The sequence below is a fragment of the Cavia porcellus genome, unplaced genomic scaffold (assembly GCF_034190915.1).
Source record: "Cavia porcellus strain 051 isolate PalLab524CR breed Dunkin Hartley unplaced genomic scaffold, mCavPor4.1 scaffold_6, whole genome shotgun sequence".
Taxonomy (NCBI): Eukaryota; Metazoa; Chordata; class Mammalia; order Rodentia; family Caviidae; genus Cavia; species Cavia porcellus.
In genome coordinates this window covers 28,661,885-28,686,615 of record NW_026947489.1, presented here as the reverse complement: position 1 = coordinate 28,686,615, position 24,731 = coordinate 28,661,885, and the positions used below count along the sequence as shown (strand labels likewise).

General features: G+C 41.6%; 1 protein-coding gene across 10 annotated transcripts in view; it reads left to right on the top strand.

Moving 5' to 3' along the window:
• Positions 1–24,731, top strand: part of Mapkbp1 (mitogen-activated protein kinase binding protein 1) — a 60,187-nt gene that overhangs the window by 13,764 nt on the left and 21,692 nt on the right. For all 10 annotated transcript variants that reach the window (XM_013158747.3, XM_013158745.3, XM_013158743.3 and 7 more), the window contains one exon: positions 17,190–17,281. In XM_013158747.3, the coding sequence (XP_013014201.1) occupies positions 17,190–17,281 (92 nt within the window). The remainder of the gene's footprint in view (positions 1–17,189; positions 17,282–24,731) is intronic.

The window sequence follows — 24,731 nt, the reverse complement described above, 5'->3', positions numbered from 1 at the left end:
ATTGTTAATATTGGTTATCTCAGGGAGAGATAGTAGATTATGGTGGACTTTTACTGTCTACATTATATATTTCTGTAATGTTTGAACTTTAAACAATGAGTCTGTATTATTTTTGTAAGTAGAGAAAACAATAAAGATGAAAGTCTCTCCAATTTAAATGTGTGTTTCCTATATAAATATGTTCAAAAATTTAAACTTGGTGTATTTATTTCATTAAAGAAGTTATGCACAGTGTTACTGGGAAATATATCTGGCATTATAGGCTCAGTTTTAATAAGGCTTTTAAAAAGGAATAAGAGAACATAAAAATATTTTCTTGCCAGCCCATAATTGACTTGTTGATTTGAAATCATTCATTTGTAATATGTTCAAAAATATTTCCGTGGTTAAGTCAGTTTTTTATAATCCTTTTTTTTATTTAAGGAGAAAAAGAAAAAAAAAAGAGAAAAAGGGTACAAGTAATACAAAATCTAAAAAATAAACAGTAAGAAATCACTAGTTAATAGATTACATATTCTCATCTTAGAAATAGTTGTTTAAGTTACAAAATTGAAGCATATAAAGTGGACTTTCAAACAGTGAGAGTGCAAAGAGTTTTCTTCAATGATCCAAAAAACACTCAGTAATATGGTTATCTATCTTATATATGCAGTTATAACCTTTAGAGCACTTTCTTTTCTTTTGTACAATGACAATTACACATTTTGGGTTTTATTACTCCCACAGTTCTTATTACTTTTTTTTGAAGAGAGTAAAACCAAATGTGACATAACAGAACAGACTCAGTCAAATCAAAAGGATGGACATAATACATAATGTAAAAACAAAATACAAGGTGATCAACAATGGTTTACCATACTGCCTCTTAAAAAAAATTGCCTATATCATCATTTATAATAAAATTGAGCAAAACAGTAAAGAATAAAACCAAAACATTGGAGACATTACAGGACTTTAAAAGAAGATAATAGTCAACCAGAATGGGCGTCATAATGAATCTTATTGTCTTCACAGTTGTTGCCTATACTTTCGAACTTGGTACTATCAAGCAAAACAGAATAGGGGAAAATCAGTCAAAACAAGATGGTGAGGGCAATATAGGGTTTCAAATCAAGTTAATAGGAAATCAAAGTGGGTTAATATAATGTATCCTGCTATTTTTTATTTATTTTCCCCTTAATTAAAAAAATGAAAAAAGTAAATAATTTTAAAAAAAGGGGATTGAGATAAAAGAGGGCATAACAACAGAACAGCACAGGTCAAATCATAACCATTTGAGCAAAATAGTGTTTTACCACAAGATATCCTGACATAAAAATAGTTACCATAGTGTCTCTTTCCTTGAAATCTTTTGAGTATAACTTCGTATACTGTAGCACCAAACATATCAAGACACTATAAAACCATTCAAGAGAATGGCATTATTACAGGGTATTTAGAACCAATTAACAGAAAATGAACAATGGTTTCTGTATAAACTCCTTGTCTATAAAAGTTTTTGCTTATATTATCATATATAATAAAATCCAGTAAGATACAACGTTTTAAGACTGATGGAGACAGAAGAATACAAGTTTGATGGGACTTCAAAACAAGATGATACTAAGTCAGCACTAGCTATTATGATGTCTTGTTTTCTCCAAAATAGCTGTTCCTACCATCCGATCTTCTCTGCCTCATTTCTGTTGAGCTCTTTTTCTGTCGTTTGTTGTCAGTTTGTCTTCTTCATTTCGTTTTCTGCTCCATTCATTGTGGCCTCTCTGCCACTATTTCTGGAATCTTGGTATTTTCCTTTTTTAGACTATCCTGCAGTATTCTCTGTAGAGTTGAATTGGTGGTTGCAAATTCCCCTAGTTCCTCTTTATCCTGGAAGCACCTTGTTTTTCCATCAATTTCTAGGAACAGTTGTGCAGGATATATCAATCTTGGCCAGAGGTTATTATCTTTCAAAGCTTGAATTATTTCCCCCCACGCTCTTCGTGATTTGATGGATTGTGCCAAGAAGTCTGCTGTAATTCTGATAGGTGTTCCCTTGTAAGTGATCTGTTTCTTGTCTCTGACGGCTTTTTAATATTCTGTTCTTATATTGGATTCTGAAATTTTGATTATTATATGCCTGGGTATAGCTCTGTTTGGGTTGTAGGTGGCTAGAGTCCTGTATGCCTCATATATCTGAGTATCTTTACCATTTGCTAAATTAGGGAAATTCTCTTGGATTATTTCTGTGAATCGCTTTTGTAATCCATTTGTTTGTGTCCCCACATCTTCTCTTATGTTCTTAATTCTTAAGTTATAGATCCTCTTATCATCTTCTAGCTTTTGTATTGTTGCTGTTTGTTTTTTTGTTATTTTTAAGAAGTTTTTCATTTCATGCTCCCATATTACAAATCTGCCCTCTAGTTCAGATAATCTACCCTTAGTTTCTTTCAGGCTGTTTTGCCAGTTTTCAATGGAGTTTTTAGTTTCCTGGTAATCTCTTTGAACCTGCTTCACGTATTCTATGCTTTCTCTATTTTCTCCATCAAACAAGTCTCCCTTTTTTTCTGTTCTTCCATTCCACCATCTGTTTTTTCTTGGGTGGTGCTTAGCATTTCTCTAACTATTCTGCTTATGTCTTGCTTCAGGTCATTAATAACTTCATTCCTGAACTCGTCTATGAGGCTCTGGAGATAGCGCTTTATGTCTATTGGTGCCGTGTCTGCTATTGCATGTGTCTCAGGATTGGAGGCTGAGGATCCTTTCTTGTTGCTCCCTCTTCCCATATTCTTTGTTCCTTATGTATAAGTGTATATAGGAGGCCCAGCTTCCTTCTCTGTCGGCCACAGTCTGTTTGAATTGCGCCGGCTAGGGGTTCCCGTCCACCACAGCGCACCAGGGAGACAGAGACCTGGGCAGTCTATGCCGGCCTGCCCCTCCAGGTCAACCTACCGAAGGCTTCACCGCTAGGGTGCACCTCCAGGTGCTGGGACCTTGGTTAGGTTAGCCTACTGGATCTCAGCCAGCGCCGTCTCCCAGGCCAGGTACTCCCCACCAATCCCGTTTGAGAGGGGAATATGTGACTGAAGTCACTACAGCATCTCGTTCCGGGAAGTATGTCCTCCGCTGAAGCCTCGTTCTCTATGGAAGGGTCCTGATCTGCTCACTCACCGCAGGTCGATGCAGGACACCTGGCCAGCCCCGCTCCCAACTCCATTCAATGCTTCCCACTCTCCGAGCTTTCGTGCCTCTCTCCCCGCTGTGCTGACTGGGACACAGCAGCGGCTGCAGGAAATTCAGATCACAGTTTCCAGTGGCGCGAGGTCCGGTTTCCGTGCTGAGACCTTATCTGTTCCTGCTGTATCACCGGGATTGCATTTCCAGTTGGTTTCTCTTAATTTAGTTTGTCCTGGGTTGGCAAAGAATATCCCCCCTTGCCTGGGACTTCCTGCCCGGCACCATTCCTGGATTTCAAGTGCGGTTTCTCAGAGAGCCTCCCAGGCTGCTGCTATCTATCCACCATGTTCTTCCGGACTCTAATCCTTTTTCAAATACATGTACTTTCCTCTACCACCATCCCCACCCCCTCAGTGCTGGGGATTAAACTTGGCCTTGGTACTGAGCTACATTCCCACTTCCCTCCCCACTTTTCTTAAATTTGGAGACCAGGTCTTGCTAAGTCACTGAGTGAGTTGCCTAGGTGGGGCTTAAATTTGTGATCTTCCTGCCTTCCAGAGGACTGGGATTACAGACATGTGCACTACTATGCCTGACTACCTTTAATCTTTCAAATTTATTATTCAATGATAATTTGACAAATTCATAAAGACCCAAGCCTGCGTCTTTCTATAGTCAGGGATAAAAGTATTTGTGATGATTGAAGCATAGATGATACCAATCAGGCCTTCCTCAGTCTTTCTGTAAAGACAGGAAAATTTTGCCTCCTGCTGTTTTCTAGGTCTGGCAATGATAAATAGTTGGTGATATCTCTGGGAGATAAAGGAACCCACTAAGATTAAAAAGTATTCATAAATATTTTTAAGTATTTTAGAAAGTGTATTTAAAAAGCTGGGCATGTAGTTCAGTGGCAGAATACTTCCCTAACATACACATGGTCGTGGATTGAATCACAGATATATTTTAAACACTGTACTCTGGAGTATAAGAACAGAGTTGTATTAAACACAGCCTCTGCTCTCTTGAGTTCTAGATTGGTAGAAAAGATAGACAACCTTCAGGAATTTCTGTATAAATTACGAAGTAGTGTGTGTTTGGTGAATAATGCAGTCAGTGTTTTTATAAGAGTATTGAAGGAAGAAAGATTTGTCCTGGCCAGGTGATCACAGGAAGGTCAGACATGGGTTGTGACATTTAAACTAGTCCTTGAAGGAAGGTGGTAGTAGACGGAAAGGCCTTTTCAGAAAAGAAGAATATGAGATAAAATCCTAAGGCTCCTTTCCAGAGTAATAAAGAATTCAGATTGACCTATGGGTATGTGACCCATAGGAAATGATTAGAAGAAATGTATGGCCTCTTGATGCTGGGCTAAGATGTTTACACTTCATTTAGACAATAGAATCGGGAAAGCTGTGCTTTCCGATCAAAGCACCAGGGAAAGGTTATTCTGATAGGTTAGGAAGAGGGGAACAGCATGGTCTACAGTAAAGGGACCCTGTCTCAAAAAACAAACAAAACAACCCAAAAAACACGCAAAACAAAAGAAAACAAAACTCCTCAGGTACGTAGAGTTGACAAATGAAAAGGACCAAGACCCTTGTGATAACTAGACTTTTAGCTTACATCAAAGTTTGTCTGTCTGGTCTTGATGTAAAGAGGCCTGATTTTAGAGGAGACAGCCTCTCCTCACCCCCGCCCCAAACGCCCCATTCTGTCTGCTTAAACTGTGATTTCTTGTCCTTGTCTTTCCAAGACACAGAAAAGGAGGGTAGAAAGGACAGTCCTATCCCAAGTGTGGTGCTGTTAAAGTTGCTCTTGGCCTGGGGCATGTGATAGTGACTGTGCTGGAACTAAGTCCTTTCAGAGAGACTCCACGAGTCTCTTCAGTCTACCCCCTATGGAGGTCCAGTGCCCTCCATACTGCTTCCCCATCTTCATACAAAATCACTCTTCGGATTCTGCAGTTGCCTTGGAACAGGTGTCATCTGTCCATGTTGCCTATAGGTTGCAGCGTGCCCTGACATGGGCAAGCTCTGACCATACAGGATATGCTGCTATTAGAAAAACCCTCTCGGGGACTGGGGATTTAGCTCAGCGGCATAAGCACCTGCCTTGTAAGCAGGCGGTCGTGAGTTCGATCCCTGGTACCGGTAAAAATGAAAAAGACAAAAAAAAAAAAAAAAAGAAAAACCCTCTCTTTCTCTTTCTTACTCTATTTCAGTGAGGAAATGTTGGAAACATTTGGTTTATAAATGTCTTTTGTTCATTTGTTTTTTGAGTAGGGTCTTGCAATGTAGTTCAAGCTGGCCTTGAACTTACTATGTAGCCCAGACTGGCTTCAAACTCACGATGGACTTCTTCCCTCAGTCTCCTGAGTGCTAGAATTGCAGGTGTATACCATCATGGACAGCAAAGAAACCATTTTTTATATTCATTTCAGCTTCTGACAAGTTTGAGTAATTAAAAAAAATTAAAGCTAGCATGAAAGGTCTCTTATTCCCCTGCTTCATCGTGGTGCCATGTTCTGTTGTTTTCCTTCTCTTCTTTCCTTCTCTTTTTTTTTTTTTTTTAAAGAGATGGGCTGTCATTATGTTGCCTAGATTGGTTTAAATGTGTGGGCTAAAATGATCCTTCTGCCTCAACCTTCTAAGTACTAAAAGGCATGTCACCCTGCCTGCCTACCTTCTACCTTCTCTCTTGGTTCTGAGACATGTCTATGGCGCCAATACAAAGGCATGGTGACTTCCCTATGTGCTCTTTCAGATATTGCAACATTCTGGTTGGGCATGGTGGCTCACACCTAAATTCCAGCACTCAGGAGGCTGAGGTATGAGGATTGTCATGAGTTTGAGGCCAGCCTGGGCTACATAGTGAGTTCAAGACTAGCCTGAAATACATAGCAAGACTCTCTCTCAGAAAACGGAGAGGGAGGGAGAGAGAGAGGGGAGAAAGAGAGAGAGAGAACACTAACATTCTGATGGTATTGGAATACCTGAACCCCTGAGATCCTCAGGGCACCATGGTTTCTGGAAACAGACAGCCCCAGGTCCAAATTCTGGTTCTGCCACTAACTGCTTACTCATTCCTTCACTTGTAAATAGACATAGAACTCATCTTTAAAGCTGTTGACAGTGATTGTCAAGGGTAGTGCATGAGATAGTCCTTGTGAAGTGCCTACAACAGCTCTTCGCAGAGTACATTCAGGATATAGCAACCCTCACTGCTAGACAGCCTCTGGCAAAGACTCTGCACCTTGCAGTTGTTGTTGGTTTTTTTTCCCACTCACGTTGAAATTTATTTCATTTTGCTGGGTGCCTGGAAGTTGAGTGAGTAGGGAGCTGCCCCCAGTGCCCACTGGGCCACCCCACCTTCAAGTGATGGCCCCCATCTTCGCCTCCCTGTGTTTCTATTCTTTCAAAGCTTAGAATACTGTTTTCTCCTTTTGGTTGCAGGATGGACTAAACTTTGAAATAAATTGCTTTAGTTTAATAGTTAAAAACCTGGGCTGGGGATTTAGCTCAGTGGTGTAAGTGCCAGCCTGGCAAGTGCAAGGTCATGAGTTTGATCTCCAGTACCCCCCCCCAATTTACAATCTGATTAATCTTTTAGAACCAAATAGATAAAGTTAATTGATTGACAGATTGGCTGATTGGCACAAGGTCTGGCCGTGTTGTCCAGGCTTGTCTATAATTCCTGGTCTCAAGTAGTCCTCTTGCCTCAGCCTCCCAAGGACCTGGAACTACAGTGGTGTGCCACTCTGCTAGGTTCCAGAGATGTTTGTATATGCAGATCCTTAAGCCTTGCTCTATGTCAGAGTCTTGCAGGACAGGGAAAGCAGATGTGGAGATGGGATGGGCTACTATCTGGGAAAAAAACAGTCTTCTGAGTAATTCTGTTGGTAGGGCAGATCTGGGAACCTTTGTTCTGCTTTCATGGTCTCTAGGGGCTTATGGCTGGAAGCTTTCTTAAGGTCACCTCCCAAGCAGCGGCAGATTTACCTTACTTTGAAGCTGGAGCTATTTTAATCTCAGCACAGGAGGACTGACTCAACGCCAGCTAATTCTGATCTGTTAAGCAGGATAGCCTGCTTTTTTTCTACCATATTGGAAGTCATTGGTTTATGGGAGCTTTGGTGTATAGACAGAACAGTAAATCAGCCAAACCGCCTGGAGCCCAGGACCAGAGCTGAGAGACACAGTATGTTTTTGGTCTTGGAGTGACATGTGGCCCCGCCTACCCCTGACCAGATGGCACTTTGTGCTCTGAAGGACTTGAAGTGAGGAAGCTGTGCCTCTCTTTCCAGCTTCAGTGACTGGGTCCCTCCCTACCTCACTGCCCCATTGCGTTCCTGTTTCCACAAAACTGCTGCCTTCTGTGGCTTTGGTATAAGTGGCAGTTCTCGGAATCTGGTAGAAAATCTGCTTTGTGAGATTAGAGTGTATTATGTGGGCAAGAGACATAGTTATTCTTAACCTGAAGGAAGGGAATGAGAGACAAGGAGTGCTCTGCCTAAGACAGGACTCTGGCATGCTTGTTTGTAGAAATAGCAAGCCATGGTTTAGCTGGAGAGCTTTACAGCCCAGGTATTTATAACTTGTATTGAGTGGGATTGAGAAGTTGGGGAGGGAAGAGGAAGAAAGAAACTGGTAGCAGCACAACACAGCAACAAAAACAGAAATCCGTGTCCCTCCAGTTGCTGGGGCTTCCTCACCAGTTAGAGGTCAGCCAGCTCCTAGGTGATTCTGGCCTTTTTGACTCTGGCCTCCCAGTTCTCTTATGTGCAGGGGAGGGGGAGGCAGTCTTGCTTATGCCATGGACAGACTCTTAATAGTCCTTCACACTAAGAGAAAGTCTTACTTAACACTTTATGCTGAGGGTCCAAGCAATCTCTAGCTCATGGACAGTCAAAAGCAAGGACGGACACACACACACACACACACACACACACACACACACACACACAGAGGTAGAGGAAAACACAACTCGAAAAACTTAGAAGGCTCTGGCACTATGTGGAACCCTATGCTGCACTACCTGTGTGATAGATGGCCCTGGGCCCTGGAGAGTGCTTGCCTCATTTTATTTTATTTAGTAATTTTTTTAAGGTACTGGGGATTGAACCCAGGGCTTTTGCACTAAGCCACTTCCCTTTATATTTTATTACTTGCTAAGTTGTTAAGTTGCCCCACTTTAGGCTCAGATTTGCTGTCCTGCGTCAGCCTCCCAGAGTGCTTGAGATCACAGGCATGCAGCAGCACACTTGCTTCCTTCACTGTCTCAGCACTCACTCTGACTGCTCCTCCCTTCTCCGAGCTGTCTTCCTGGTTCCTGGGGCACCTCTTTCCTCTCTAACTGCCTGGTATCTCAACTTCTCTATACGGTAAAAATAGGCTTTCCCAGAGGTTATCCTTGTCTCTCTCCTCTCTCTCCCCTCTGTTTTCCTGTCTCCTTGGACTCCCAGTGGTGGTTTTCACTTCTATGTGAATAATTTCCAAATATCTATTTCTAGTCCTGACGTCTTTCCAGGCATTAGTTTTATGTTTAACTTGCACAATTGGGTGTTCTGTAGTTCCTCCTAAATACGTCCATAGAGCCTCAGATTCAGCATGTCGAAAACATTTGCTCTCATCTCCTTCGAGATCATGATCACTGCCTTAGAAGTTCATTGTTCGAGCCCTCTTTTTCCTGTTGTTCAGTGTGTCCTGCCATTCTGTTTGCTCTGTTTGAGTACATCACACCTCCTCCATTTCACCATCTTCATGCTGGCCTGGATACATTTCACATGCATCTGCCAAGGTTATTTCCATGGCTTGCCTGACCCCACAGATTACCCACTGAGTCTGACGTTCAGGGCCCTACCTGTTCCAGTTGTTTTTATCTCTCCTATATGCTCTTTGCTCTTACCATTGCTCACTGGCTCAGTTACTTCCTATCTCTGAACATTTCTCATAGGGCTTCCTTTACTGATGATTCCTGCTGTCTGTATTTCCACCTGTCAAAATGCTGGTGGAATCCTGTGGTGGTGACTGGCTTAAACCCCAGCCTTCTGGGAGACTGAGGCAGGAGGAGTGCAAGTTCAAGCCCAGTTTGGGCAATCCAGTGATTTAGCAAGACCCTGGTTTCAAGTAAAATTTGTTTTAGAAAGGACTGGAGATGTAGCTCAGTGGAGAGAGAGAGAGATGAATACTGTGGGACCCAAGCATTCTTGTTTTCCTTCTCTGATTCTGTTGAGAAATTGTCCCTCTTCCTTGTCTTTGAGCACTTTATATCTTGTGACCTCTATCACATGTTGAGTTGCTGTGTAAATTATTTATCTTTCCTAACAGATTTTGAGGGTGGGGAGGCTCTCCCATAGCATTCATAAATTTGAGAACTGCCCATGTTAAGAAGTACATTTTACATTGTGACCTGTATACATATACACCACTGAGCAAAAGTCTCATCATCAATACTTACCCTTACTGTACTCTGTGCTATCTCCTGTTTGTTCTGTTTTATTCTATTTATTATCAACTAAATGGAGTCCAAGTCTCACTAACAGATTGCAGGTTGAAGGTTGGAAAACGCTATTCTATCTTTTTTTTTTTTTTTTTTTTTTTTTGGTCTTTTTTGTTTTTTTATCGGTGCCAGGGATCAAACTCCTGCTTGCAAGGCAGGCTAAATCCCCAGCCCCAGCACTATTCTATCTTGAATGAATGAGTTGTCCTATTGCCTCGGAGCCACCTGTTTTTTCCATCTACTTTGATGAGAGTCAGGAGAGCACTTAAACAGGTGACTTTATTTTCCTTTTTTCTTGAAACTAAGCTATTGTGAAGTTATCCCTTTATCTCATTAGACTAGGGGAAATTTTGCCTCCCTCCTTTCTCTCTAGAAGGTGCTATACTGCCTGGCTAGTTAATCTTGGGAGTGGTGATCATATAAACCCTCCCTGGCAGGGTACCTGCAGTAATCCTGTCCTCTGATAGCCTCCCTCTGGGGGCAAGATGACACCTATTTCAGGTTGGTATAGACTTTCCTCCATCTCAGCACTCCAGGTCACCATGTGGGTATCCTCCCTGCTTCCAGGATGTATTGTGGATGTGGGGGAGATCCTGGCAGAGTACAAAATGGGCGCCCTCTTCTGCGTTTTCACTTGGCATGAAATAATGTTGTAGAGCTGTGGAGCAACCTGGGGCAGTAGTGTCCCAAGTCACTGGCCATAAGCAGTTGCCTAGGCAGGGTGCCTCTTGGCCTTTGTGTCATTGACATTTGAGTCTTGAGAGTTTGGAGGTGAAGTTTCGATCAGAATTTTGGGCCACAACTTAAAAAGTTATGGGACAGCTATTTTCTCTCAGGACCTCCCCTCCCATGATTTCCTGAATGCTGCTTGAGGCTAGATCACTTACACTAGTGAGAAGCTTGCATCATTATATAGAAACATGCTGTAGTGTTCAGGAGGAGCTAGGTTATCTCAGAGTGTGGCCCAAGAACCCCTGGGCTCCCCAAAACTTGTACTGGGCCATGTCATCTCCCTTTTCCAACTTTACCATCCAAATGAGGTCAGACTTTTTTCATATATTTCAAATAGAATAGCATCACTCCAGATTGAATGTAGATACAGATATGAAAATCTGTCTTTTCTATTAAGCATTAAAAAGTTTGGCAAAAATGTCAACGGTACTGCCACTCTTCTTATTGTGTTGTTTTTTGAAAGATATTTATCTTTAATAAAAATGTAAATGAGTAATGGGTTTACTTTTATTTCTTTTCTTTTGCTGATTTCTTAAGATGAGCTTGCTGTGTAGTTTAGGCTGGCTTTGAATTCACTATGTGGCCCAGGCTGGCCTCAAACTCATGACAGTCCTCCTGCCTCAGCCTCCCAAGTACTGAGATTACCAGCATGCACCACCACACCTGGCTGTTACTTTTAAGTGAAGCAAATAAATACTTAAAAATATTTCCATTGTAAGTCAGACATGGTGGTGCACAACTATAATCCTAGCATTTGGAAGGTTGAGGCAAGAAGATCACAAGTTTGAGCCCAGCCTGGGCAATTTAATGACTTAGTGAGACCCTGTCTCAAAAATAAAAAGGACTGGTGATGTAGCTCAGTGTATATCCCATAGACTCAGTCCTCAGTACTGAAAAAAAATTCCATTGTTATTTCAAATGTATTTCAAATATTGATAAAGCCAGTCTGTCATAAATTCTTTCATAAACAAAAACTCTTCTATGATTTCTAAGATTATAAGAAGGTCCTAAACTCAAAAAGTTTAAAAAAAAAAAAACTGGGCTAGCTCATGCTTGGTAACAAACTACTTCTTAAATCTTTGTGGCCTAGCCGATAGTTTATTTTTTTCCTCATGCTACATATCCGGTGTGAGCCAACACAGGAGTCCTGTTCAACATCAGAACTCAGGGGTCCAGGCTGAGGAGCCCGTTTCATCTCTGCTTCCATGCTTAGCAGCTAGCAGCTAGGAAAAGAGCGATACCTAGTACTTCTTAAAAGTACTTCTTAAAAGTGACACATTGGGGGCCAGGGATTTAGCTCAGTGGCATAAGTACCTGCCTTGCAAGCATGCAGTCGTGAGTTCAGCCCCCGGTATTAAAAAGAAAAAAAGTGACACATCAAAAAGTACAGTAGAAAGTGAAAGGGGAAGAAACTACACAAAAGGAATGAACACCTGGGATGGGGGAAAGGAGAAAAGAAGGAAAGCCTTATGTTTATTATGTGTGTGTGTGTGTATATATGTGTATATATATATATATATATATATATATCATATATATATATGATAGATATTATATGACTAATCTCTTAGTTCATGGTTTGTGCTTTCATTGTTTGATCATTTTTTCATGTCCATATCTTGTAATCTGAACAACTACTTTAAAGATAACAATTTGCACTATATTAACCATTGTTAATCTCCTATTATTTTGTTTTTAAATTCTATATTATTTTTATTCTTTTTTTGTTAAAAAAAAATGACCTGTCAGCTATACACAGTGGCATATGCCTGCAGTCCCAGCTACTCGGGTGACAGAGGTAATAGGATTGGGAGTTCCAGGCTAGCCTAGGCCACAGGGTGAGACCCTGTCTCCGAAGTTAAGAAAAGAAGTTCATAAAGGGCTGAGGGTGTAGCTCAGTTGTGGAGCACATACTTTGCATGGCCCCTGGGTTCTATCCCCTGTCCTTAAAAAAAAATGTCATGTCAGAACATAGCATAAACAATGTGACATAAAATGATGTGTCCTTCAGTTCTTCGGACTCTTTCCCTCACATTGGTGGGTCAAGTTAGTGGCCACAAAATACTTGCAGATAGAAATTCAGGGCTGTGAGTTACAGGATGGTTCTCCTAATGCCCTCAACCCCTATGCCGTGCCTTTGGCCATGTCTTTCCTTTCAAACATTCATTGTAAGATATTGTGTTCACTTTAGCAGCACATATCCTAAAATATTATGCAGTATTGAAGACATGGAATAATAAATAGTTATGAACCCACCATAAGCTTAAGAAACAAAACATTGCCTGTATTTTCAGGCTCCCTTTTTGCTTATCTTCAGCTGAATGTGGCTATTCTGCCATAACATTTTAGATACTTTGTGGAGAATAGCTCTATCAGCCTGAAATACCCTCATTGTCCTGGGCTTTCCTGTGTATGTGTGGTCTTCCACTGTTCCTGAAGCTCTCCCAGACATTCATTTATTCATCACTTTGTATCAAAGTGCCCCATGTATGCCAGACTGTGCCAAGTACTGGTGGTTTATCAGTGAGGGATAGTTACCTTGGTCCTGTCCTCAAGGCGCTCCCATTCGATGGGAAGGCCAGACTGTAAGTAGCTGGCCAGAGATAAGATCAGTATCACTACTGCCTTTACATACTGTGGGTACAGCTGGGTGTGGTGGTGCACACCTGTGTTGCCACACTTGGAAGCAGGAGGATTGTTGGCAGTTTGAGACCAGCCTATGGTATATAGAAAGACCCTGACTCAAAAAACTAAATAAAAAGAATAAAGTAAAACTGGCTAAGTCAGATTAGAATGATTAAAGTAAAGCTAGAGAGCTCTCTGCAAGGAGATCTTCAAGTTTGAGTATAAGCTATGTGAGGAGCTGAGGGAAGAGCTGTTTAGTACAAAGAATAGCATATGCAAAGGACTAGAGGTCTATTTCAAGTCCTGGAGGTTGCTAGGATGGCTGGGGTGGGATGAGTGAGGTGGAGAGTAAGAAAATGAAGCGAAAGAGGTAGCCAGAGGCTAGATAACACAGAGCCATATAAATCTGGGTCAGATATGTGGATTTTAACTTGAGAGATGCAAAACCACTAGGCAGTTTTGAGCAGAGTAATGACGTTATCTCATTTATATTTGAAGAGATACACTGTGACCTGCCATGTTGGAAAGGACAGCAGGGGACAAGGTCTGAAGCAAGGAGAACATTTACAGTACAGGTACAGGTACAGGCCACGTGAGAGATGGTAGTGTCTGGAGCTCAGTGATGCACCAAGTCTCTGAGTGGAGAGCAAAGGCCTGTGCTGCTTTCATGATGTGAGGTCTGTCACTGGTACAGTGTTGGAACTCTGGTGCATAATCTGTTCCTGAACCGATATAAGCTGACCCCTGTCCGCTGCCGATGGAACGTGGGTGCATTTAGCCTGCAGGATTTGGAGGAGGTGTACAGATTTGTCTCCATTTCCTGGGACAGGTAGAAGCTTTACACTACCTTCCTGCAAAAAGAGGGAAAGGAGAACATTATCAGAAAAGGGAGTCAGTTTATAAAGTCTATTGTGTTGGAAGTCTTGCAATATCAGCATAAATGCTAGAGGCCTCACAGGAGCTCTGAACTCTCTCATGTCCTTTGAGCGTAGAGCTCTGCCCCAAAACTCCATGCAAACAGGAAGCTGGTTTGACTTAAGAACATAAAATAAAAACCAGCTGATGCCCCGAAATGTTTTCCCCTGCTTCTCCCCTTCCTCAGAGCCAGAGGAAACTCTCCCCACCCCCTCCTTGGATAGCTATTTCAGAAAGCCAGGAAAATGCTCCAGCTGTTAATCCTTTGAAAATAAGTTAGGTTGGAACCCAAACAGGATTCTGTCTGTGGGGTTTCCCTAGTCTGGAAGTGTGTTCTGCTGTGCAAGTTCCAGGAGGGAAATGACAAAAGAATACAGAGATGTCTGTGACTAGACCCTGTCACTCAAGTCTAGCAGAGTCTGGCACAGAAAGAGATAGTCTCCCAAAATAGGTCTTGCAGCCAGTTTGCATGTCATGAAGTTGATAAAAGGCCATAATTACTTTTAATGAAATGGGATATGTTAGACTATATCACATACAGTAAAGTGTTCTGTGGAACTCAAATTTCAGTATTATGTACATACACATAATGTATGAACACACTAGATCATGATGCAAAGTATATTTTTGTAGTGGTTGGTATGTTGTGTCAACTTGAGAAGTCTAGAAGCTTAACTAAGTAACTTAGCAATTCTACATCCTGGGGTTCAGAGGACATGCCCTTACCACTCTAAGCTGTTTTCACTGTGTCAACTTGAGTAGTTTAGAACTTAACTAAGTGATTCACCGGGGGGTCAGGGTCCTCACTTTGTAAACGTCCTGAGCCTGTGCAGAGATGATGTGAGTGCTATACCTCCAGAAGGACTAGGGCTGCTTACAATATAAGGGAGAAAAAGAGGCCTGCTCTTCCTGGTTTGTGCTCTTGTTGCTTTGCTCTCTGCTGCCGCCTTGAACTGTTACCCCTTCACCATGCCACTTGCCTTGGAGCCAGCTGAGTACAGACTGAAACCTCCAAAAACTGTGAGCTAAATAAACCTTTCCTTCCTTAACTTTGGGTGTTGGGTATTTTGTCTCAGCAACAGGAGAAAAGTAACCAAGACAATTTCTTACCATAGTTCATAGTCTAAAATTTTGATAAACCCTTCAGGGTCTGAGTAACCCATGTCTCCTTCCTTAATTGCTATTGAAAAGTGCAAGTGGGTTTTGGAATCAGTTCTCTACAAACTAGGTCAGCTATCTCTAAACAGCAACCTAAATTGCTATCAAAAAGGGAGAGCAGTTGAGAATCAGCACTGAAGCATAGGGAGGGAAGGAACTGATGCAATTTGAATTCAAGGGCTTTGCCTTAAATCAGATTAGTCTGAAGAGAATAGTTATGTGGCTTGTTACTCACTGTACTTGATTTTGCGACCCCTGCCACCTTTGTGGGTCAGGCTGGCTTCAAGTTCCTCTCTGTCCTCTGCAGTAGGCAACGGAAATTCCAGAGTTCTCTTTACTCTGAGGTGAAGTCCTGTTGCCAAGATGAGTATCCCTAGACTCCTCCAGAATGATCTTGTGCTCTTAAGTCAGTTCCAGGTTACTGGGTGCCAGGGAAAAGAATCGAAGGAGGCCTAAGGTGAGACAAACTATCAAGAATGTCTAGGAGCTGGGTGCAGTGGTGCATACAGTGGTGCACTTGGGAGGCTGAGAAAAAAGAGTCATGAGTTTGAAGCCAGCATAGAAAACTAAGCAAGAATCTGTTTCAAAATAAAAACCAAAAGGTTTGAGAGTGTAGCTCACTGGAAGAGCACTTGGTTGACACAATTGTGGCCCTGGGTTTGATCCCTAATCCTGGGGGGGGGGATGAATTAATAGGCTAAGACAGGCTAAAATTAGTTTATTTTCTCATTAACTTTAGTGCCAGCTGAGACCACGGGTACTTGACAAATTTGGTGCTTTCCAGGTGGCTTTGGATTGCCGCCCCATAAGAAAAGCACCTCTACCAATGAGTAGACACATACTGGAATTTCTGGATTATATCCTACAAGTACAGAAGACTCTTGGGGATGTCTCTAGGGAATAATTTGAGGGTACCATTCTGGGAGACTCAGGGCCATCACAGGATACTTTTTCCAACCTACTTCAAGCTAAAATGATCCTTGGAGATAAGAATTTAAACAGGTTCTCTAAGAGTACTTTAATTCTCCAAAAAGAAGAGAAATCCTAAAACTATCCTAACTGATTTTGCTGAGCTTCTCCTGTGTAGAAACTAGCTAGGATTAGCAGATTCTCTTCTGCCACAAGTGTGACCACCTCTTAAGTTTTTCTTGCTCATGTTGCCCTCCTAGGATTTCCAAGACTCCTCAGGGTCAGGGTTTTATGACAGAATGGTGTCCATGTTCCTTCTGCATTCAGAAGCTCCTCTCTCTGAGTCCAGGGATACCAGGAGGAGGGTTGGTGGAGGAAATGTAGGCAGTTTGGGATGAAGCTGGTCCTGGGGTGACCAGCAGGATATTGTATAACAGTATGAAATGGAATGACAAGCAGGAGCTCACAGTGCAGGAGATCTTATGTTGCATCATTTAGCAGAAGGACCATGAACTAAACTGAAGTCAGCCCAGTGTGGATCCTAAGGGCTGAGGTCCCATTCATGAGTGATAAATGTCCTGTCTCCTGTGGCCATGTCCTTTCAGGATCTGTGAGCACTTTACAAATGTTTTCTTTTCAGCTGGGAGTTGCAGCTTAATAGTAACCAGCATACTATGAGCATCTGTGCTTTGAAAAAGACATGATTAAGCCATGCTTCTGCCTTCTAGGCTCAAAGTATATATAAACTGGTAGACATTTGGGAAGTGGAGCCATCTGATGAGGGGAAGAACATGATGGAATTCAAATGAGTCACCTAATTGATACCTACCATTCTTTCCTTGGCCTCTCCTTCATGCCTGCCAAGGCATGAGGATCATTAGCCTTCCCCAAGTCTCAGAGGGGTCCCAAAACTTCAGGTGGCTTCCTGGATTGGAGGAATGCTTGCTCTCTAGGCCATGAGATGTGCGTTAACCAGTTGGTACCAGCAAACTGAGCCCCATTGAATGCAAGTGATTCGCACTGGCGTTTTTCCATGTGATGAAGAGCCAGTGGGCAGAACAGCTGGAGAAGGCTCTTGTTCTCCTGATGATAAAGGTATCAGAAAAGCAAGGCCAAAGTACAGTCCTAGCTGTCTACAGTACTCTCTCCCCAAATCTGCTCTGTCTATAACATGTCATTTCTCTGCCTTGCTCTAACAGGTAACCTTGGAGAAGGTGCTGGGAATAACGGTCTCTGGAGGCAGAGGACTTGCCTGTGATCCCCGATCAGGTTTAGTTGCCTACCCTGCTGGGTAAGTGTGTGACTCAGAAGAGATCTTTTTATAGCTGTGCTAGACCAGTTGGGATGGGCAGGGCTTTTCTGGTATCTTTTGGGAGATATTTCCAGGTTAATGTTTTGGTGCCATTTCTAGTAGCTCATAGAGTATAATTCCAATTTTGTCATAAAGGTGCATTATTGTGGGTATATAATACCTATGTTTATTCTTTAGAATATTTCTATTGGTGAATTATTAATTTTAATTTTATGAGTTTTATTAAATTAAGCAATGTGTACTTAACAGGAAAAAGTATCAAAAATACAGTATTGAATTTTTAATATTTATTTTTTATTAAAAAACTTAAAAATTTTCAACATCAACTTTTTTGGCATGCAAAGTTTAAAAAAAAATAAATTCCTATATGAACTACAATAAAAATACCAATAGAACTCTACAAAAAAAATTTTTTTTTTTGTCTTTTTGAGACAGAGTCTTACTATGCAATTCAGGCTGGCCTTTGTCTCACTTTGTAGCCCAGGCTGGTCTCGAATTTGCAACAATCTACTTGCCTCAGCCTCCAGAGTGCTGGGATTACAGGAGTGCCCCATCCCATCCAGCCAAAAAATAATCTTTACTCAGTTATCACACCTAAGACAGTCTTCACATATGACAACAACATAGTCCATATACATGTATCACTTTCACTGGTATCATATGTGTTTGCTTTCCTGCCTTTTTTCTAGGATGCACTTGACATCTTGCTGGTCTTCTGTTTTATCAGAAGGTTCTTTTTATATTATACAATATATAGTTAACAGGAACATCAAACACCAGTAAAATAAAGTATTAAATTCTTAATATGTATTGGTGTTTATAATGAACATCAACATTTTCACATCAGCTTTGTACTTGCTTACAAGATCTAAAAAAATAATGTCAGAAATAAATTCCTATATGAGCTACAATGAAAATACCAGTAAAACTCTACAACAAAACTAATTTTCACTTTAGTGGTCACTTCCAAGGCTGTCTTTACACATGACAACTGTATGTTCTATGAACATGTCTTGCTTACACTGCCAGCACATGGGCTTACCTTTCCTGTCTTACGTGGAAGCCAGTCTTGTTACCTCTTGTCTTCTTGTTTTTCAGGAACTTCCTACTGTATTGTACAATGTGCACACATCAGGAAAATAAGATGTTAATAAAATAAAATCTCAAATATGTAATTATGAGTGCTTAGAGTAGACATTAACGTTTTCACATCAGCTACTTACCAGCTTACAAAACCTAAAAGATAACATCTGAAATAAAAAAAACCTATGTGAACTACAATGTAAATACAAACAAAAGTCTACCACAGAAATAATCTTTGTTTCAACTGTGACACCCGAGGCAGGCTTCACACATGCACACTGCATGTTCATATACGAGTGTGGCTTACACCAGTAGCACTAACGTTTTGTTTTCCTGTAAGACACAGTTTACATCTTTTGGTTTTCCTGGTATAGATCTTTGTGATGCTGTGCCTGCCTGTTCACCTGTAGCTTACCAGGGTGCTCCATAGTTTTTGTACATAGTTTCCTGAGCAGGAACATTTTGTTTTTCCTCTGCTGTAAATGATCCCTTCTGAGTTCCAGTCCCAGTCTTGTAAGAAAATTTCTCTGTGATGTTTTACATTTGTTGTTTTCTTTGTAAACTATCAAACTATGTCATAAAATTTTTAAATATTTTTTAAGATTTTATTTTAAAGAGAAAAAGAAACAGAATAATCAACAAGCAAACAAACCTACAAAACAACAGAAGCAAAATGACAACAACAAAAATAGCTATATAGGTTTTTAAAGCAAGCTGTTAGGAATTTCACAATGGTTGTTATACTGCATATTTGTTATCTTTTAAATAGTTGCTCACTTTACCAGATATAGGAATAAAATAAAACAGTAAAACGGAACAAACACTGAATTTTAAAAATGAGACGGAAGGAAATTCCCCACTGTGCCACTGTACACACTGCCATCCTCCACATAGATGCCAAAGGCCTGCAGAGTCAATCAGAGAATACAAACATCAAGCTGTTCCTTTCATCTCAGTTGCTATCATATCACCCTGAGTTCCTCTGAATCAGCCAGTTTCTTATGGCAGGGGTTGGGGGATGCTCTTCTGGTATTCCGACCCGCACATCGGCTGGCTCACGGGGAAACATGGTTCAGTTTCTTGCCGAGTCTTTGTCACACATGTTTAAGATCCAGTAAAATACAGCCATTGGCCAGTGCTTTGTGTTTTGAGTGACATCATAGTTGCCATGTAATTCACCAACAACATCTATTCCATCTTAGGTTGTGTTATAAGAAGTTACCATTTCAGGCTTCTGTTTTGTTGAGGTTTCCCTATCAATAGTTCCATTATGGTACAATGCTGACATCAGCAGTATGTTTGTTTTTCTTTGCCACATAGGATGCCAGTGTTATGCCTTTCTGAAATTCAAAGACTGTACTATACAGTTCCCTATTTTGAATGCAACATTTCATTTTGAATTTCTGCTGTGTTCCTGCATACAGTTCCCTTGTTGGTCAACTTGTGCTCTGTTAGCAAATGTAACATCAGTTAGAACCTGGTGAGCCAGTTGTTGAATTTCACGTTTTGATTAGTTTGGGAGATGGGAGCAACAAGTCTGTTGACAGCATCATTTGGTTTAGTACTTCGTGATAATGATGATAAGATAGCCAAGTCCAGGGTAAATTTCTAAACTGAAAGCATAAAAGGTCTTATTACATCTACTAGGGCACAAATATTTATGCCATATTGTGAAGGTTTTATGGGAATATACTGCTGGAAGCTACAGCGACCATGAAATGGTCCAATATATTCATCAATAGTCATGTATTCAGATGGTATGTAAATTGCTTGACACATACCCACGAGTCTCTCCAAGAGTGAGTGGATACCAGCTAGCTTAAGTTCTTTTTCTTCCTTGGTAGGTGGTTTTGTCATCAAACCTCAGGCATTTTTTTTTTTTTTAAATCTGTCCTGGGGATGGAACTCACAATTGTGCGCTTGGGCTGTGGATTTAGCTCAGCGGCATAAGCGCCTGCCTGGCAAGTATGAGATTGTGAGTTCAATCTCTGGTACCAAAAAAAAAAAAAAAAAAAACCAAAACCCCACAATCGTGAGCTTGCAAGGCAACTGCTTATGCCACTGAGCTAAATTCCCAGCCTCCCCTACTCAGGCAGTTTTGAAGAAAACCAGATGTCCTCACTGTCATTGTTCTGCAGACCTCAAGCCCACCCCCATGGGCTTTCCATAAGTCTTTTACATTCCTGTGATTACCAATGGAAAGCCCTGCTAAGTACAGCAGATCTGTCAGTGCTTTCAGTTCATCTAGTGAGGGTATCATAATAAATGTTTTTGAGTAAGGCTGTTGTACATACAGAACATTTTACTTGTATTTCAGCATGTATGCATTTGACAACATCTTGTAGTGTTTCATCTGTTACAAACAATTTCCAGCACTGAATGGCAGTACTGGCATTCTGTTCCATAAATGTCACCTCTGCCAAGACCCTGAGTATATTTTTGGACCCAGTTCTAACATGGGGTCATTCCATTTTGTTGTGTGACCATTTTGTACCATTCCTACTACTGCAATATGAACTTGTAGTGCTGCTTTCTTTGTCATCTAAATCAAGGAGGTCTGCATTCCCCATGTCTGATTCTTGCTCCATTTCACTGCCACCAAACTTTGGTTCACATGGCCAGCATCATGGGCGTTACCACCTTCATCATCCATACATGAATGATCTGATGATTCACTTTCAACCTCCTCTAAAGCTGGCAAATCAGTTTTTCTTGTGCTGTTTTACTGAATTAGGCTACTTCTCCAAGAAAAACCAAAAGAAAAAAGTTTTTTTTTTTTCCTTTTTGAGATAGGGTTTTGCTGTGCATTTCAGGCTGGTCTTAAACTTACTTTATACAGCTCAGGCTGACCTCAAACTCACAGCAATCCTCCTACCTCAGCCTCCCAAGTACTGGGATTACAAGCATGTGCCACCACACACAGCTCAAGAACTTTTTTTTTGGTACTAGGTATTAAACTCTTGACCTTACACTTGCCAGGCAGGTGCTTATGCTTTTGAGCTAAATCCCCATCCCTTCAAGAGAACTTTAAAAAAAAAAAATCCTAAATACACAGAAATTTAGTTATGAGCATTTCATCTATAAAGCTCACCTGTTGCTACTTTGGATCTGCTGTACATACCTTGCCATTCACCTGCCGAGTGGATAACTGCACAGATGGGATTTTATTTTTCACAGGGGAAGTTGTTGTGTGTCACAATCACAATCCATTATGGTAAAATGCATGTTTGCAGAACAGAAGAGTTGTGTGGGTATATTTTACCCCCTGTGATGCTCAAGGAAATGTGCAAAACCTCTTAGAAGGGACATTATGTAGATAAAAACCCCAGTTTGACAAATTTGCACACATAACACATACCTTGTTGTTCATCATACCAGTTGGGTAAACATCCCCCGGGTGCAGCTACTAAGATGCACAGTCTGCTGCTATTAAACTAAAATACAAGTTTTACAGTAGAAAGGATGGGTTGTTGTAACCCCGTGTTATGTCTTGCCTAGATGCCAGACTGGGAAAAAGGCTGTTCATTGGTGTTGCCTTTGTTGCATCATACCCTGCTTTTTGGCCATCTACTCTCATCTACCCATCTACATATACAGATTCATACTTTGTTATGCACAGTTCTCAGCCCCAGGCTCAGTAACTACCTTTTGGTCATTTTAAAAACAACCTTATTGAGATGTGACACCGTACTTTTAAAATAGCCAAGTTAGGATTGGGATGTAGCCCCATGGGAATATACTTGCCTATCATCTGCAAAGCCTTGGTTTTGAGCCCTAGGTCCACAATAAATAAAATATCAGTGTTTTATTTTTCTTTCTTTTCTTCTCTTTTATTTTTTAAAATATTTTCACAGATTTGTGCAGCTGTCACAACAATATGTTTCAGAACAGTTTTATTGCCCCCTAAAATACCATATAGTCCAATGCAGTGGCGTGCACATGTAGCTCCAAAAGCTATTTAGGAGGCTGAAATTTCTTGGACCCAGAGGTTTAAGCCTAGGCAACAGGATGTGTCACTTGCCTGGCATGCACAAGGCCCTGGATTTAGTCCCTAACACTGCAAAAATAAGTTAAAAAAAAAAAAAAAAAAAAAAGAAAGATGAGCTAGGTGTGATGGCACACACCTGTAATCCCAGCACTTGGGAGGCTGAAGCAGGAGGATCATTGCAAGTCTGAGGCTAGCCTGAACTGCATAGCAAGACTCTCTCAAAAAGACCAAAAAAAAAAAAAAAAAAAGAAAGAAAAAGAAAAAAAGTAACTCTATAGTTGTTAGCAGTCATTGTCCTACTCATCTCCCCTAGAACTCCCAAAGGTAGGCAACCACTAATCTATTTTTTTCTAACAAAAAATTTAAACGGAAAGTTAGAAGATTAAAAAGGATTCCAGTTTAGATAGCTGGAGGGGATCCACTGATACAGGGCTCAGACTGACCTACCCAAAAAAGGAGGCCAGATATCAAGTATTAGCTGCTGGGCTAGGGTCTGTTGATTATTATCTATGCCAGGGTGTCATAGTATAGGAGTGTGTCTCTCTGTCTCTCTGTCTCTCTCTCTGTCTCTGTCTCTGTCTCTCTGTGTTTCTCTCTCTCTCTCTCTCTCTCTCTCTCTCTCTGTGTGTGTGTGTGTGTGTGTGTGTGTGTGTGTGTGTGTGTGTGTGTGTGTGTTTTGAGACAGTTCTCACTATGCAGTTTAGGCTGGCTTTGAACTCCCTTTGTAGCCCAGGCTGGCCTGGAACTCACAGCCATCTTCCTGCCTCAGTCTCCCAAGTGCTGGGATTACAGGCTGTGCCACCATCCCAGGTTAGTGTAAGAATCTTTATGACTGAGGGTGGTTTTGTTCCCAAGAAAATATTATCTCTGTCTGTGGTGTTACAGATACATGGTACTCTGCCTTTTCTGGAATCCAGATAATTACAGATTTAGGACAGTGATAGCTTTAGGGTATAGAAGAATGTCCCTGGAAAAACCCCATTAATATACTTCTATCTCTGTAGATGTGCCTGTTCTGGATATTTCATGTTAATGGGATCATGATAGTTGACTTTTTGGAATTTTTTAAAATTTTGTTTTGTTTGAGACAGGGTCTCTCTATGTGCTGTCTGTAGCCCAGACTGGCCTCAAACTTGTGGCAATCCTCCTGCCTCAGCCTCCTGAGTGCTGGGATTACAGGTGTGCACAGTCATGCCAGGCCCAGGTACTTTCCAAGCATTTTACACAAACTGTTTAATATGCAGAGCAGCACTGTGCAGTTGGTGCTATTGTCTTTCTCATGTTCTAGATGAGGAAACTTGAGTTTCAAGGAGGTAAACAGTTCGTTCATGTTTCTTCACTGGTGTCTAAGGAGTCTGACTACAGAGCTCTGACTCCTAAAATGGCATGGGGTGGGGGAAGACTAGCCTGTTTCTCAACGCTGCTTTTCCTCTAAGCTCTCTACTGGCCATGTGAAAAAGAAGAGTCTAATTTATAGGCAGTTGAATCTTTGCCAGGGAGGCTGCTGCCTCCAGGGATCTCTCCTCAGGGGCCCTCTGGTGTTTGGTGCTGGGGGGCTCTGCTGGCAAGGCTGTGCTGGCCGCCTCCTCTGCTCCAGAAGCATTGAGAAGGACCCCTGTTCTTGGATAGCCTTCTGCAGCCTGCCTCCAGGGAATTCCGCTCATTCCTGCCTCTGCCTGGGAAAGCCAGGTTCTGTCTTGTTGAGGTGGGGCTGGGAGTGGAGCTAGGACAGGAAGGAAAGGCCTGGGGTGCTGCTCCCTGCATGCTGAGCCCTGTGTCCTTGCCCGAGGAGACCCAGCCCCCTTCTGTTCATACACATCTAGGCCCCAGGCTTGGCACCACTAAGGGTTTGTGCTTCTGTTTACAGGCAGGTCCCAACCCAGCCCCCATATCCTTCCAGGCAGAGCATGTAGCATCTCCACCATAACCTCTAGTAGGCTTCCTGAGTGAGCTTGGCTTAAGCCAGCCCTGCACAACACTCTGATCTGTTTGTTCCCTGACCTTTGGGTTTCTTATAACTTTAATTTCTTTCTATGCAGATAGCTTCTTTCTGAATGTTTCAGATCAAAGAGCTATGCCAGAGTTCTTTGATCTGCTTTTGGGGTATCTGGAGACCAACACCGTCTGTGTGAGCCCAAGCAGGCCCTTTGCTTTCCTTGTCACTCTCCTCTTCCTATCTGATAATCCTACTGCCACCCCATCCCCCAGTCTTGTTCCTCCTGTAGGCAAGGATCCAGCTCAGGTATCCTAGAAACAAGAAGAGAAACAAAACTCAGAAAAGTCTCCCAGAGGCCTAGAAGCAAACATCAAACCAAAACAAAGTATTCTGAGAGGAAATGAAACAGCACAGGGCAGAGG